Source organism: Triticum aestivum, chromosome 4D (genome assembly GCF_018294505.1).
Source record: "Triticum aestivum cultivar Chinese Spring chromosome 4D, IWGSC CS RefSeq v2.1, whole genome shotgun sequence".
Classification (NCBI taxonomy): Eukaryota; Viridiplantae; Streptophyta; class Magnoliopsida; order Poales; family Poaceae; genus Triticum; species Triticum aestivum.
Genome location: NC_057805.1, coordinates 108,505,167 through 108,522,102, shown reverse-complemented (window position 1 = coordinate 108,522,102; position 16,936 = coordinate 108,505,167). Strand labels below are relative to the sequence as shown.

Here is a 16,936-nt window from a genome sequence, read left to right as displayed (position 1 = left end):
GGTCCGACGTCAATACGAAGCGGCCGCTCTACAGCGGTATGAATTAATGCGGGCAGCTGGCACCAAACGGGAACGCGCGCGGACAAGGAGGGAAGCGTTTGGATGGGTCTGGGCGGTCAGAAGCGGTCGTTGGTGCTATCTGGACGCCCGCAAAGTCCTCCTAGTTTGTTTCCGGTTTGTAAGAAAAAATGCGTCCAGACCGCCCTGCAGACCGATGCAGAAGCGCGTCAGATGGCACAACAAGTCCGGACCATGCAGTCCGGTCAGTTACGGACGGTTTGAGTGATAGTAATAAGCATGGAGCATCCGTGTCATTTGATCTTTTGTTTCCATTTGTTAATCCACAAGTGCCGGCTTTCCACATAAGCCGCCTTGGCCGGCCGCTAACTCCACTTCTAATTTAGAAACGAAAAGTAATGCCGTGTACTCGAGAGACCCGTCAAAGTTAGCACCATCTCCAGTAGCTTAAACCACAATATATCGTGTAAGAGGGAGCACAGAAGAGCCAATCGGCTTGTTCTTGACAATCATCCATGGAGGCGGCACTTGATAGCGGTGCAAAGGCAAAGCACATCATCCTCGTCCACGGCGTGTGCCACGGAGGCTGGAGCTGGTACAAGGTGGCGGCGGGGCTACGGTCTGCGGCTGGGCACGGCTGCCGCGTCCACGCGCCGGACCTAGCCGCGTCGGGCATCGATGACCGCCGGCTGCCAGAGGTAGCAACGTTCAGCGAGTACACGGGGCCGCTGCTCGATGCACTCCGGTCGCTCCCGGCCGGGGAGAAGGCGGTGCTCGTTGGCCACAGCCTCGGGGGCCTTAGCGTCGCCCTCGCCGCCGAGATGTTCCCGGACAAGGTCGCAGTCGCCGCGTTCCTCTCGGCTTACATGCCGGACTGCGCGTCCCCGCCGTCGCATGTCCTCATACAGGTATGATCTGATCCACCCGTTGTCTGCACATACTATACATTTTAATGACACTTTTTTTGAAAAAACCCCACCTTATATTAATTAATTCATTAAAACATTCATACAATCATTCATAACGACACTTTTAAAAAAAACCACCTTATATTAATTAATTTAAAATATTCATACAATCATTCGTTACAAAATTTGCCACACGGGATGGAACAGTATTCAAAAGAATATCATCTGACCTATTATCAAAACTAAACTTTGCAATCTCGTGAGCCACCATATTAGGCCTCCAGATAATCTTGAATATCGATAAACGACACTTATTTTAGAACAAAGGGAGTACTACGTAACAAAAAAAACCTCATTGTCAAATCATCGAATATTTGTTACAAGTTATGACCTACTCACTCATATAAATACTCTTCGATGGTTTTCACCGAGTATAATTTTGAAAACTGTTGAAGAGTGTCTATCGGGTGAGTAGGTGACCTGCAGAATTTAGGGGAGTAAGCACTGTACCTTTTGAGCAAACAATTTAACTAAGAAAACACAGTACATCAAACGGAGTAATAAACTGGAATAAGAACAAAAAATCCAATCAGGGTTACATCAAGATACTTGGAAGCTATTACAACAAAAATTGTAATCTTGTATATGACGATCGGAATCGTATATGGTCAGGTTATACTTGTCTGCGGTGATTGACTCGTTCACGACTACAAACAACTACCAATATTACTTTTATTTACTCAAACCATCGGCGATGCATTTACCAAATGGGCTTATCTCACATCCTCTTGTTGCTCTCATATCTCGAGCACGGGCCTCCTATATGTCTATCTAAATCGCTAAACATTTCTACTTGTCCACTTTCTCTTGTTGTGCGATTGATGGAGAGACATCTTAGTTTTCTTCATGTCACCATGTCCTACACCCGTTAGGTTTCGCCACGAATTCTAGCATCATGAGGGTATCCTTCCGCTTCCGCTCCATCATACCTTCAACCTCTACCATTGGCATTTTACCTTGTTGCTTGTACATGGTCGGGGTGGCCAAATTTGATGGGCTGGTATTTTCAATAAAATAAATAAATAGTAAAAATAACTTATTCGACTCTTTTTTGCGGGGAAGGACTTATTCGACTTAAAAGTTTGTTCTAGTTCTTCTAAACATCTAGTTCTATTTATTTTTTAAGAACTCGGCTGGGTCATGAGTTTTTTGAAAGTTCATAAAAGGTACTCCCTCCGTCCCATAATATAAGAACTGTAGTTAGAACGTTTTTGACACTACAGTTCTTATATTATGGGACGGAGGAAGTAGTCTAGTTTAACCCTCTATTTGCAAGTTATTATGGTTTTGTTATAAATTTTCAATCTGTCTTCATTTTTCCACAATGGTCTCCCAAATTGTTTGAAAATTTGTCCAAAAAGATTTTTTTTAAAAGGGGTGCTTTATTACTTAAAATAAAAGCAAACTATGGACGGGCCCATATGCACATGTTTGTCATAGAAACTATGGAGGGGCTAGGAGTTAGATGCCAAAGATCATTACGAAGTAGTGTTTGGATTACTAGAGTCCGGTGACATTCGTGCCCAAATTCTAGTTTGTTGGGATTCGATTTGTTGGTTACTCTCATTTTTGCAAAACAAAACCCCTTACATTTAGCAAAGATTAACTCGCATCCACCCGTAACTAATTTCATCTATGGAACTTATTTGTTATATTTACGAAGGAACTAACCACAGCCACCGCGTCGCCCCCGTCTCAGGTGACTCGGGTGGCGCTCGAAACCCTAGTCACCGGGTCTCCATCTCCGCCTTCCCCTCCCTCCTCCGCCGCCGAAGGACACCACGGGACTAAGTCTGGTGGCCGACGACGGTGGCGGGGATCTCCTCCCTGTCTCGCGATGGAGGGGGTGGGGCGGGACCTCTTCCCGCGAGGTGGCGTGGCCGCGGTCCAAATCTTGGCGGCGCGACAGCTGGTACGGGCAGAGGCCTTGGGTGGCGGCGTGGTTGTCGGGTGGCGGTCCGGTGGCAGTGGCACAGACTAGACATCGTGGAGGACCTGGCTGGAAGATCGGGTCGGGTGCATGTGGAGGTGGACTTCGACCATGGCCTGGCCAGGGTGATCGCCTCGCTGCGCAGCGACGGATCTGGAGCGGCGGATGGTGAGGCCTAGATCGTCCTCGGCTGCATATCGTGGACGTACCCATGTCCAAGGCGGAGCTGCTCCGACGGTCCGGCGGGTTCAACCCCGGATCCCATTCGGTATAGTGACGGTGAAGAGTGTGCTTGAGATTCATCCTAATGGCTCTTTTGACATGGCGCGGTGGGGTGGCGGCCCTCCTCCATGCTCCAGTGGTGGCGCCCTTCGGCAATGACCGGAGCATTAGGATACACTATGGTGGCAGTGCGGTTGTGAATGATCGCCAGATCTGGGCGGCCAGCTCCGGGGCTTTGAAGGAGGTATTGCAGATGCACAGGTTGTCGGTTGGATTTTTTGGGACAATTTTGGGTGAAAACCTGGTCTTCGGCCGGTGGCCGGAGCCGGTGATGGTGACGCCCTTGGCGTTGTTTCCTTCATGAAGGCATTGTCAAGGTGAAGCTCCCAACTCCTCCCGCTACCTCCGGGGAAAACCCTTGATCAGTTGATGGGATGATGGCGGCACTCTTGTGTCGTTCCCTCCTTGGGGCGTCATTCTTGGAGGTGTGCATTGGCTCGAGGGACCAGTGGACGATTTTAACGGTGGAGCGGCGCTTCATGTCACGCATTGACGATGCTTAGTCTCAGCGGCGTAGCGCAACAGGGTCTCGACAACGGATGTATGATGATGGATGCTCGAAAAGAAGGTGGCGTTGTGTGGCACCGTGGTGGCGTGGACGGCAGGCCTGGCAAGGTCGATGTGTCAGTACCTGCTCTGAAGATAGATCGGTGAAAGACGGCGGCAGCGGCCTCTGAAAATGTGTCAGACCGGTGTATGCCCCAGACCGGCATGACGCTTGGTTGGGGCCTCCGCCTTTAGATGTTAGGCTTTGGTGCGAGGTTTTACTCAACCCGCAGTCCACAATACATAAGTTTGATATAAATAGAACTCAGATGCGATTTAGCTGTACATAAGATTTTCTTTAAGAATGACAGCCACCAACATGCGCAAATCTCTTGATATCATAAGTGTGCAGCTAGGATTTTGGCCATGTTAGACCAGAGCTTAGGTTCCACTTTTCATGAAACTACACATTCTAAGTCATAATATGGTTTAGCAAAATTCGTAGATGAATGGCTGTCAATGCTTACAACACACGCCGCGTCATAATCTACACCATAATTCTAATGCATCATTGTTTCTCTGATACTTTAGGACATATGTACCAGCTAGATGTAGCATAGGTGTTAAACTTTAAAATTAATAAATGTGTTCAGGCTGGCTTTTGCCCGCCGTACACCCTCAGAAAAAGAAAAAGAAAGATGGTGCATGGTTCCTATTTGTGCATGTAGCAACATCGGCTTCATGATTGTACAAAAGATTCCCATATGGTCTAATTTATTTACATAGCAATACATCACTTTGTTAATTGCTGATGCGCACGCATTACTTTCTTTTACTTTCTTCTCTCCTCCACTTAGCATGGTGAGGGCAACTGGGTAGCCCCGTTGGACAACGAGATGAAACCCCAAGATGCAGATGGAAGACTCCCGGCTTCCTTCATGTTCGGGCCGCAATTTATAGAACAAAAGCTCTATCAGCTGTGCTCATCGGAGGTATGTCAATGTCCAAGGAGAGCAAAAATGGGCCGGTTTTGTTTGATACAAGAACCAGATCGTAATACATCTCCTAATTAAGAGGTTTGCTAATGAATCCGTCATGCAGGACGTCGCCCTTGCAAAATCTCTCATACGAGTCGGCTCATTGTTCCTGGAAGACCTGCAAGCCCGGCAGCCATTCACCGAGGAACGCTATGGCTCGGTCCGCAAGGTCTATGTAGTATGCAAGCAAGATGTGACCATACCAGAGGCGTACCAAAGGTTGATGGTGGCCAACAACCCGGTGGACGAGGTCAGAGAGATCGACGGTGCAGATCATATGGCGATGCTCTCGGCGCCTGAACAGGTTGTCAAGTGTATCCTCGACATTGCTGAGAAATATGAGTAAGTTTATGGTGTCGATGGATGTAGCACATGTCCCGGACGAAAAACATGAAAATCTGCTGTAATAATCAAACGTACTTTGGTGGCTCTAGTCATTGTTGACTATTATTGTGTAGGCACTTCCGCTTCGATATACCTCCCATAAATACATCAATGGTTGTGATTATCCCATTCCCCCTTATAATAAAAGGCATGATAGTTTTTTTTTAAAGTATGTTGTCCACACTAAGACCATCAATAAGTGGCCTGTATACGGACGAGCGCGCGGAGACCACGCACAACTGGGCTGTCCCTCGAGGCGCTAGGCCACTAGCTATTCAAAGCAAGATGTAAAAATCCTGAAAAAAGGAGCTAGTTTTGTAATCGAACTAATCACCTTGTCCTCCAGACTACACAGCTTGCCACTCCACTATGCTGTCCATTGGTGATAAAAATAGCACAAAATATATAATAACACACTAGGCCGGTGCGCAAAACAAGTCCATCAGCCCATCAATCTGGACTATGACTTCAACTTTCTATAAGTATATAAATTATCAAATGTAGGCTTCCTGTTATTTGTGGAGATATTTTCTAAACTGCCAAAACGCCTCCATTCACTTGACACAAGTGAGGAAACACCTTTGCTTTTTCTAGGCGTTTCATCAAATTGCCTAAAAAAAATATATATTAAGGCAATTAAAAAGAACACGTCAAAATACTTTTTATGCACGCAGTCTGCCATAGACGACAACTTAATCTAGTCGGACTTTTTTTGCCAGTAAGACTTGTATTACAATCCAGTTTACACAAGTCCGCAACTTCCGTGGGACCAGAGCCCAACCAAACTACTGTTCTACCATCAGTTCTAGCAAATTTTTAGCTAAATAATCGCTAACCACATTTTGGTTACGATTGATATGAATAACACTGGTCATCTTACAAGATAGGGTCATCCCTGGAACACACGAACACCCCAAGCTCCAAGGAGGAAAAACATTCATCGATTTGAAAAAAAAGTTCATGAATTTGACAAAAAAGTTAGCAAAATTGAAAAAAGTTCATCGATTTGAAAACAAGTTCACAAATTTGGAAAAAAATCACAAATTAAATACTTTATTCACAGGAGGCCGTCCAACTGGGCCGGTTCACTGTCGCGCGCGGAAATATGGAAAAAAATAAAATAACAGTTTTAAGTACCTGTTTAACAGGAGGCCGCCCGACTGGGCTGGGTCACTGGCTAATTTTTTTAAATAATATATTTTTTTATTAATTTTCATAAATATTACGCTGGGTAATTTTTTTTCAAAAATAATACACCGTCGGCCCGCTGCAGGCCGAATGGGCCTAGTTGGCCCACAGCAGGCCGATTGGACTCCAGTCGGCCGTCAGCCAGCTGTAGGCCCACTGTGTGCTGATTGGGTCCTGTCGGCCCACTGTGGGCCGACTGGAGCTAATTGGCTCGCTGTGGGCTAATTGTTTTTACAAAAAAAAGTAGGCATAAAAATATATGTTTAAAAAAATGTTAATCATGTAATTAAAAATGTTAAACGTGTATAAAAAATGTTCCTGATGTATACAAAAAATGTACAATATATATGCAAAAAAGTTGACTAAAAATATGTTTTAAAAAGTGTTAATCATGTATTTAAAAATTGTTAAATGTGTGTATAAAAAATGTTCCTTATCTATACAAAAAATATAAATGTGTATGAAAAAAAGTTGACACCAAAAAAATATGTTTGAAAAAAAATTTTAATCATGTATTTGAAAAAATGTTCCTTATCTATACAAAAAATATAGAATGTATATGAAAAAAAGTTGAGACCAAAAAATATGTTTGAAAAAAATGTTAATCATGTATTTGAAAAAAAATTCAACGAGTACACAAAAATGTTTCATGTATTGAAATGAAAGGTTAAACGTGTATAAAAAAATGTTCCAGCTCCGGATCCGGTATGGGAGCATCACGGACCTAAGTATGATTGGTTGCTCTTTTTGTATGGAACTGGAACATTTTTTTCAAACATATTTTTTTGGTGTCAACTTTTTTTCATACACATTCTATATTTTTTGAATAGATAAGAAACATTTTTTATACACGCATTTAACAATTTTTAATCATGTATTTGAAAAAATGTCAACTTTTCAAACATATTTTTTTGGTGTCAAATTTTTTTCATAGACATTCTATATTTTTTGTATAAATAAGGAACATTTTTTATACACACATTTAACAATTTTTAAATACATGCTTAACACTTTTGAAAACATATTTTTTATGTCAACTTTTTTGCATATATATTTTACATTTTTTGTATACATCAGGAACATTTTTTTATACACGTTAAACATTTTTTAATTACATGATTAATATTTTTTAAACATATATTTTTATGCCTACTTTTTTTGCAAACAATTAGCCCACAGCGAGCCAATTAGCTTCAATCGGCCCACAGTGGGCCGACAGGACGCAATCAGCCCACAGTGGGCCGACAGGGGCCAGTCGGCCAGCTGTAGGCCGACAGGGGCCAGTCGGCCAGCTGTAGGCCGACTGGAATCCAATCGGCCTGCTGTGGGCCGACTAGGCACGGTGTATTATTCTTGAATTTTTTTATCCAGCGTAATATTTATGAAAATTAATTAAAAAAATGTATTATTAAAAAAACTAGCGGGTCACTGTCGCTCGAGAACCTGTATGTCATTCGTACAGACAGCGGAATGAATTATCCATCCATCTTGTGTATGCGGACGTTTCCTTCATTCATTTACTGAAACATGCTCACCTTTTGTATTTAATATTTTTTGTTTGTGTTAACTGTATGTGTTTAATGCCACGTGTGCGACTCATTTTGTTAACAGGGAGACGAGAACGTGTTTTACGAAATAAAATAAGAGAAGAATAAAAGGGCCAAACAAAAAAGCAGACTGAAAAGATGCACAACAAGAAGAATAAAAGAAGTCATTAGACAAGACAAGTTAGCTGTCCTAGTTGGTTATAGCATGCATGAGTAAACTAAGAGGTTGGGAGTTCAAATCCTACCTCATGCACGTATTTTTTGAAAGTTAAAAAAAGAAAAAAAAATGGGCCAGCCCAAGACGGAGGGTGTGGGTGCTACTTTGTGTGACAGGCCGTCGGATCGTTTGTGTACGTCTATGTACAACTCGTATACAAAGGTGGGTATACATTATGGTCAAATGATTATACTGCCCTTATACGGTTTGTGAAGGAGGGTGGGTGGGACCCAGTTATTAGTCGGTGTTTGGCCTTCTCAAGCTGTCTGGGTCTATTATCCATGAGACGGGATAATAGTGTATCGTAATGGTTTAATGGTATAACAAAGCACACTTCCGCATGGCGCCCCCGCTTCCGCCACCGCCGCCGGAACCTGATTAGGCTGGACTCGTCCGTGGCGGTCTTTGTGTGTGTCCTTTTGTTCTTAGGGCTTGTTGAGCTGTCCTCAGCATTAACCCTACTGGTACCATGCGGTGTGTGCGGCTGTGACTTTGAGTGTGTGTGTGAACTCTGTTGGTTGTTTGGTTCGGGCGGTTTGCTTTATCTATAAAGCAGGGCGAAAGCCTTTTTCGGTAACAAAGCACACTAACATCTAACATTAGTGTAGACCCGGCCGTCGCATATAGTTCATAACCCCTACCACATGATTTGGACTGGTTTGATGTAATTTGGACAAAACTGGGAATGTACCCAAGCAAGGCTCGTGGGTGGGACCTAGTTATCAATGGGTGTTTGGCCTTCTCAAGCTGTCTGGTACTATTATCCATGAGACAGGATAATAGTATTATCGAGGCATATGGATGATTGTAATGGTTTAATGGTATAACAAAGCATACTAACATTTTATGAAGTAATCATTAGTGTAGACCCGGTCATCGCACATAGTTCAAAACCCCTACCACATGATTTGGACTGGTTTGATGTAATTTGGACAAAACTGAGGGTGTACCGAAGCAAGGCTCGTGGGTGGGACCCAGTTGTCAGTGGGTGTTTTGCCTTCTCAAGCTGTCTGGGTCTATTATCCATGAGACAAGATAATAGTATATCGAGGCATATGGATGATCGTAATGGTTTAATGGTATAACAAAGCACACTAACATCTTATGAAGTAGTCCCTCTGTTCCAAAATAGATGACCCAACTTAGTACAAAATTGGGCCATCTATTTTGGAACGGAGGGAGTAATCATTAGTGTAGACCCAGTCATCGCATATAGTTCAAAACCGAGGTAAATACACCCAAAGTCATAGAACTTATACGTGATGGTTAGTTTGGTGCACAAATTTATAAAATACATGTTTTCAGTCATCAAACGTGCATCTGTGTTCACATACGGTCACATTTCGATGTTTTATGTTAGTTATAAGCTCCTAAAATAAATGAAAGAAAAATAGACAATGGGATTTCGAACCAGCGACGAGCATCTTGTAGGGGCAGGTGGACAACCACCAGAGCGATGATGATTCACGTTTGGGTATCACTACTAATTTCTAATATATCATATAAGACGGACCGAAAATATTTTTTTAATGTAACACAAGAAAAGAGAGCATGGTGGCTCGACCATGTGACCTCGTGGTCAAGGTTAACTAGGATTACCGTCAGGCTACGACAACCCAACATATCCAAATGGGATAAACATGTTTCATGTTGCTATTCCTTCTTGTTCTATGTAAGAAAATAAATTATATTCTTGTGTTTATGATAATTAAAAAATATTTATGTGTTACAAAAAAGGGTACTTTGACATTAAAAAAATAAACATCATGAAACACATTTGTGTAATTAAAAAAACATATGTTGCATTTTAAAAATGTTTAGGCATTCGAAAAACTGTTAACGACATTTTTTAAAATGTTTATACAATGTAAAAAATTGTCTGCCTTGTATAAAAAATGTTTCATACCATCCAAAATGTTTATCCACTTTTTTTAATAAAGTTTCAAAAACTTGTATTTGAGAAAATGTTAATCACATATTTAAAAGATATTAAATGTGTCAGACATTTATTTTTTTATTTTTTAACATATGATTAACATTTTTCAAATACAAGTTTTGAAACTTTTTTGAAATAATTTTAGACATTTTCGTACATTGTGTACATTGTGTAAACATTTAAAAAAATGTGTAAACATTTTTAAATGACGCGAAATTTTTGTACATTGTGTAAACATTTAAAAAAATGTCATTAACAGTTTTTCGAAATGCATGAACATTTTTTAAATGCAACGTATGTTTTTCTAATTACACAAATGTGTTTTACAATGCTTAAACATTTTTCTTAATGTCACGTACTTTTTCTTTGTAACACAGAAACATCTTTTAAATGTCACAAACACAAGAATATAATTTGTTTTCTTACATAGAACAAGAAGGAATAACAACATGAAAAATGTTTATCCCGCCTGGACATGTTGTGTTGTCGTAGTCGGGTCATAATCTTAGTTAACGGTGACCACGAGGTCACATGGTCGAGTCACGATTCTCCCTTTTTTTGTGTTACATTTAAATTATATATTTTTTGGTCAGTATTATATGATATATAATTTAGTCGTCATATCCCAACGTGAATCATCATCGCTCTGGTGGTTGTCCACCTGCCCCTACTAGGTACGCGTACGGGTTTGAACCCCACCATATATTTTTCTCTCATTTTATTTTAGGCGCTTAAAATACATAAAAAAGGCAAGGACTTTTCTGCATATCTTCCATGCGACAGCGGCTGACAGCGGGCCCTGGCCACGCTGGTACGCCACATAGGCCAGAGATACGTCTGCATACGTGAAATGTGACCGTATATGAACACACGTGCATGTTTGATGACCAGAAACATGTATTTTACAAGTTTATGCATCAAACTGACCGCCGCGTGCAAGTTCTGTGACTCCCGGTGTATTTACCTCTTCAAAACTCCTACCACATGATTTGGACTGGTTTGATGTAATTTGGACAAAACCGTACCCAATTATTGGGCCCGTGGTTTGCATTTTTGAAGTTGTTGTATGAAGATGTTCCCACCAAAAAACAAGTTTACCGCAGGTGCAATTACCTCTTTCTCAAGCAAGCCGATGTGCCCACCTCGGCACTCTAAACTGACAAAATAAGAACATGCCTTGGTCGCCACATACCCGTACTTGGTCCAAAAATTTCCATCTAGGCATCATATCTTTGCGTGGAAGGGGTGATGTGGATTTGCTACCGACTGGCCATAACTATTAACTGGGTAGGCTGTACCAATGGACCCCGATCGATCGATGTTGCGCTGCTATGCGCACCTTGTAATGTCACTTGCCGATGCAGACCCCGGTGAACAGTACAATGTGGTGGTTGATCTAAATTCGTTTGAAATGGTTTACTAGTGGTAGTCAGCAATGAAGAGGGGGAGGCGGAAGGGCGCCATTGGCCCGTTCGGCAGGAAGAAGAGGATCGTGATTCGAAATTATTAGAGATTTGTTTAAACTGTGAAGCGTGTGAGTAGCAAAACCAGGTTTGCTTGTGATTGGTCGTTGATATCCTGGATTTTGTATGGCTAGCGCGCTTGAGAAACCATATCAGGACGGAGTAAATATGTAATCTCTTTTGTTTGATATATATAGTACTGTAGCTTCAACCAACCATAGAGTTTGACACGTCGATCGACTGGCCGATCGTCGACGCACTGCGGCATCGCCATTAATCACGGATGCCGCTCAAGCGCGTCTATGCTGCTCCCAACCAGAGGATAGCTCGAAAGAACACTGTATAGCGCATGCATGCGCCGCGTGCTTCACGTGTGTCTTTTGTCCACGTGAGAAATGAGTGACCTTTATCCATGTCCACGTATATCCATCTGGTCCCTCTATCCCACGTAACCAAGCCCATCCCCATAACTAGCGTCGGTGCTGCGTCAAACTATCTGGTTAAGCGCGTACAGTGGAAGAGGCAATGGAGAAGAGCAAGGTACCTCTGCTGGAGCCTGCTTGGCCGCCGGCGGACATTGATAGGCGGAGCAGCGCCGGGGGAGATGAAGGTGAGGAGGAAGGGCTGGGACGGCGGCTGGTGGAGGAGAACAGGAAGTTGTGGGTGGTGGCGGGGCCGTCCATCTGCACACGCTTCTCCACGTTCGGCCTCACCATCATCAGCCAAGCCTTCATCGGCCACATCGGACCCACAGAGCTCGCCGCCTACGCGCTCGTCTCCACCGTCCTCATGCGCTTCAGCATCGACGTCCTGGTAACTCGCAGCTCTTCTTTATTTTGTTGTTCTTCTTTCGATCGCTTTGTGTCGTCGTCTGTCGAGTCATTTGATTTACTTATTGTAGTCACGTAGTGTTATTTACTGAAAGTACACTAAGCATGCATCATGGACAAGTGTGGATTGCATATGGGCATGGCGAGCGCGCTTGAAACGTTATGTGGTCAGTCGTACGGTGCCAAACAGTACCATATGCTAGGAATCTACCTCCAACGCTCATGGATCATCCTCTTCGCCTGCGCCGTCGCCATGCTCTCCATCTACCTCTTCACCTCCCCGCTCCTCGTCTTCCTCGGCCAGGACCCCGCCATCTGCTCGGTCGCCGGCACCATTGCCCTCTGGTACATCCCCATCATGCTCTCCAGTGTCTGGTCCTACACGCTCCAGATGTACCTGCAGGCGCAGAGCAAGAACGCCATCATCACCTACCTCGCCTTCCTCAACCTCGGCATCCACCTTCTCCTCTCCTGGCTTGCCACGGCTAGGTTCGACCTCGGTCTGGCGGGGGTCATGGGCTCCAATATCATCGCCGTGTGGATCCCTGTATTTGGGCAGCTCGTCTTCGTCTTCTTCGGTGGATGCCCTCAGACGTGGACAGGGTTCTCATCGGCTGCATTCGCCGATCTCGGTGCCGTCTTTAAGCTCTCCATGTCCTCTGGTGTGATGCTTTGGTAAGCAAGAACCACTAACAACTTCACTCCCTGATTTTGAAGTTGTTCCAACTAGGCCAAATGGTAAATTCAAAACAAATAGAAAAAATTCAAAAAATCTGCTTTTCTTTTGGACCGGAGATGACCAATGTGCTAGGAGGGTGCAAATTTTCATGGTGAAATGGCATTCGAGGAGCTCTAGGAAAAAAAATCGGCTTTCAAAGAAACTTCAAAAAAGGCATTCTTGAGACCCGTTTTGCTTCTTTTTTTTGTTCAGAGCTCCTTAGATGCCATTTCAGCACTAAAATTTGGATGCTCCGAAAACTTGAGCATCTTGGGTGCCAAAAGAATCCATTTAAAAAATTGTTATCCACTTTTTTTATTATTCATAGGGAATACATGAGCCTAGGCTCGTCTATGTATTATCAATCTTGGATGGCATACATTACATATGCCTTTTTCATGAGAACTAACGCGATATGGCTTATTTAGGGCTGTAGGAGTCCGTTATAGAAAAAAGAGAGACTCATGCACTCGTGTTTCACTGATCTTACTGCTAGACCGTCATCCATATCGGCAACACATAGCCTTAGAGTAGTACATATCCAATGAATTTCAGACCTATACTTGCTAAAGTGAGCACCACATAGAGATTTAGTGTGTAGCCCTAGAGTAGTACATGCAAGAAGTTGGAAGCTCTATATAAAAACAAAATCATTACAACAAGTACAAATTGCTCAATATATAGCGCAAACCCCCACCCCCACTTGGATATGTAATTTTGCTATAACCATTGCCAGTCACTTCCTGAGCATGTTTGAGATACCCACCGGTGGTGGGGGATTAAAAGCCACTTAAACAATATGCATAGAAGATGAGCAGATGGACATGAGAGAAAGACATGATGATTTTTCTCCTCATTACAATAGCAACACCTTCTTTGAATGGTGGACTGCTACCAATGTCCCGACAAGCCTCCGCAAGGGCATCAACTCCCTTGTAATCCTCACCTCCTGGGCCATATGGAAGCACCGCAACACCATCCTCTTCGACAACGCATCACCCAACCACAGCACCCTCCTGGACGACATCAAGCAGGAGGCGAATCTCTGGGCAAGAGCCGGCGCCAAAGGGCTCGATCGGATTATTCCTGTAACATAAACCTGTAACTTGAGAGGCTGAGCATCCTCATACCTCCTCCTGCTCACCCCGCGCATCTGGGCACCGCCATCGTATGTGTACGTTGCCCAGGGCGCCAACCCTTGTACTCTTTTCCCAACCTATCAATGGAATGATACACAATGTCGCGTATTCGAGAAAAAAAACAATAGCAACACTTCTTAATGACATTCCACATTAAAGAACAAACTTATTATGCAGCGGCCTGCTAAGAAATTGATGATAACAAAAGAACAATGCTCGTCGGTTGTATGTAATAGTGCATCCTTCTTGCAAAGGCTAGGTGTTAGAAAAAAAAACAATGCAGCGGCCTGCTAAGAAATTACACTTTTAGTTTCTAGATTTATTAATTTTGTCAAGATTAATCTTAATGAGCCTAATTATGCTAGGATATATACTGCATGATAGGGTAGAAGAGACTATGTTTGGCAGGCTGCCCCTTCAATCCTTCATCTTAACCCTTTAAAGATTGACATATACATTTCTCCTTTACCTGTTTGCATTTTCAGTTTGGAAATGTGGTACAACACCATATTGGTCCTCCTGACTGGGAATATGAAGAATGCACAGATTGCACTCGACGCTCTTTCCATATGGTAACATGCATACTAATTCATGCATATCATGCAGTTGCGCTTGATCAGACATTGTTATTCACATTAGTTCCACACATGGTCTAGCTATCCATGGACATTATCTTATGTTCTTACTGTCACATTCAAATATAAGAAGAAATTAATTAGTGTTGAGTGTTTTGTATTTGTGAAATACATAGCCTTAACATCAATGGATGGGAGCTGATGATTTCAGTAGGATTTTTGGGTGCAACCGGGTATAACTTTTTGATCATCAGCCTGCATTTCATTAATTAGCTGATATTGTGGTTCAATCATGAGCATTTCTCAAAACAAAACAAAAATCTTGACGCCACAATGATTGTTACAGAGTGCGAGTGGCAAATGAGCTTGGTGCTGGAAGTGCGAGGAGGGCCAAGTTCGCCATCGCCAATGTGGTCGTCACTTCCTTCTTCATCGGATTTGTGTTGTTTGTATTCTTCCTTTTCTTCCGCGGGAACATCGCGTACATGTTTACCGAGAGCCGAGCAGTAGCTAACGCGGTGGCCGACCTTTCGCCTCTCCTGGCATTCTCTATTCTGCTGAACAGTGTTCAACCAGTGCTACCAGGTTAGCTTCACCATTTTATTGTTAGTATAAGGTAGACACACATGATGAACATCAGTATAGGTCTGTTTTCGATCTGAAATAACATCACCCTCTTGTTTGACTACCTGCAGGCGTTGCTGTTGGTGCGGGCTGGCAAAGTGTGGTCGCCTATGTTAACATCACATCCTACTACATGATTGGCATCCCACTTGGGGTAGTGCTTGGTTACATTGTCAGATTTCAAGTAAAGGTAATTACACAGATAATTAGTCCCTCACACCATTACCATGGTGGGTCATCTTCTCCCCGATTTGTGTTTGTAACTATATATATGTTTAAAAAAATTAGGGCATTTGGATTGCGATGCTGGTAGGAACACTGGTTCAAACTGTTGTACTTGTGTACATAACACTTGGGACTGACTGGCAAAAACAGGTACGTAACAATGATCATTTGTTTGATCTTCACTTTGTCGCCTTAGACTTCAGTTGATACTCATCAGATAATACATATGTGTAATGCTAAAAGGCATTGAGATACTAAATTATGTGTGTGTTTTAACCCCCATCTTTTTTTCGCAGGTAAAGATTGCTCGTGAGAGGCTGAAGAGATGGTACATGGACGAGGACACAAGATTGCAAGGTTCAGCTGGAAAATAACCCGTCCTGATAGCTTCAACCATTCAACACTTCTATCAGCCTTGTACAACATTGCTCGCGATAAGAACAATACTATTGCGCAGGTGCTCAGCTCATCCCCGCCGAATATTTCGTTCAGGCGGGATTTGGTTGGCGCCCGACTTATGTCATGGCATAATCTCTTATCCCGTCTGGATCGGATTAACCTGACGCAAGGCCGTGATGTGTTTCGCTGGAACCTTACTACATCGGGGTCTTTCACGGTAGACTCTATGTATCGTGCGCTCATGCATTCTGAGGCACCGGAGAGCAATAACAAGAAAATCTGGAAGGCAAAGATTCCACTAAAAGTTAAAATATTCATGTGGTATCTTTGTAGAGGTGTTGTGCTAACCAAAGACAACCTTGCACGACGCAACTGGCCAGGAAGTAAGAAGTGTTGTTTTTGTACTCATAACGAGACAATCAAACACCTCTTTTTTCAATGCAAGTTTGCGCGTTCTACGTGGTCAGTCATCCAAATAGCGTTAAATTTGTATCCGCCCACAAGTGTTGCCAATATTTTTGGTCATTGGTTGGACGGTATTTCAAATAGGTTCAAAACGCTAATAAGGGTGGGAGCGTACGCCTTACTATGGTCGCTTTGGCTATGTAGAAACGCTTTGGTTTTTAATGACAAAAATGCTTCTCCTTTGCAGGTTATTTTCTGTTGTACGCACTCGCTTCGTATGTGGTCTATACTACAACGTGCGGAGTACCAACCGCTATTCAAGGCAGTGTGTACGTCATTGGAGCAGGTGGCTATGGAGTTTTTTACCCAACATGGGTGGCAGCATAATCTCCGCATCGGTCCACCAACCGTTTCGACATAGGCATAGTGTCGGTCTATAGGACTCTACTGTTGCCGAATTGTCATTTTTTTTCTTGTCAGATTTTTGATGTTTAGCTGTGTGCATCCTAATTATGCAGAGGCCGGGTGATACTCTAAATGCTTTGTATCGCTTGATGCTACATTT

The 16,936-nt window shown here is 43.1% G+C and overlaps 3 protein-coding genes across 3 annotated transcripts; all 3 read left to right on the top strand.

The window, feature by feature from the left end:
* Positions 1 to 440: 440 nt before the first annotated feature.
* LOC123099749 (salicylic acid-binding protein 2) lies at positions 441 to 5,271 on the top strand. Its single transcript, XM_044521851.1, has 3 exons — positions 441 to 926; positions 4,542 to 4,676; positions 4,786 to 5,271. Exons 1-3 carry the CDS (start codon positions 534 to 536, stop codon positions 5,065 to 5,067), a joined length of 810 nt encoding a protein of 269 aa, XP_044377786.1. The 5' UTR covers positions 441 to 533; the 3' UTR covers positions 5,068 to 5,271.
* A 6,710-nt stretch (positions 5,272 to 11,981) lies between these two features.
* Positions 11,982 to 12,374, top strand: LOC123099748 (protein DETOXIFICATION 21-like). The gene has a single exon (XM_044521850.1). The coding sequence runs from the start codon at positions 11,982 to 11,984 to the stop codon at positions 12,363 to 12,365; it is 384 nt and encodes a 127-aa protein (XP_044377785.1). The 3' UTR covers positions 12,366 to 12,374.
* Positions 12,374 to 16,420, top strand: LOC123099747 (protein DETOXIFICATION 21). Its single transcript, XM_044521849.1, has 7 exons — positions 12,374 to 12,961; positions 14,629 to 14,715; positions 14,895 to 14,951; positions 15,065 to 15,303; positions 15,414 to 15,532; positions 15,631 to 15,717; positions 15,864 to 16,420. The coding sequence occupies exons 1-7, from the start codon at positions 12,399 to 12,401 to the stop codon at positions 15,939 to 15,941; spliced, it is 1,230 nt and encodes a 409-aa protein (XP_044377784.1). The 5' UTR covers positions 12,374 to 12,398; the 3' UTR covers positions 15,942 to 16,420.
* The last annotated feature ends 516 nt before the right edge of the window (positions 16,421 to 16,936 follow it).

Coding starts and splice junctions, on each gene's coding strand:
- LOC123099749 (XM_044521851.1), top strand. CDS start 534: ATGGAGGCGGCACTTGATAGCGGTGCAAAGGCAAAGCACATCATCCTC. Junction 927..4,541: donor CGTCGCATGTCCTCATACAG/GTATGATCTGAT, acceptor TCCTCCACTTAG/CATGGTGAGGGCAACTGGGT. Junction 4,677..4,785: donor ATCAGCTGTGCTCATCGGAG/GTATGTCAATGT, acceptor TCCGTCATGCAG/GACGTCGCCCTTGCAAAATC.
- LOC123099748 (XM_044521850.1), top strand. CDS start 11,982: ATGGAGAAGAGCAAGGTACCTCTGCTGGAGCCTGCTTGGCCGCCGGCG.
- LOC123099747 (XM_044521849.1), top strand. CDS start 12,399: ATGGACAAGTGTGGATTGCATATGGGCATGGCGAGCGCGCTTGAAACG. Junction 14,716..14,894: donor CTCGACGCTCTTTCCATATG/GTAACATGCATA, acceptor TGAAATACATAG/CCTTAACATCAATGGATGGG. Junction 15,718..15,863: donor GGACTGACTGGCAAAAACAG/GTACGTAACAAT, acceptor TTTTTTTCGCAG/GTAAAGATTGCTCGTGAGAG.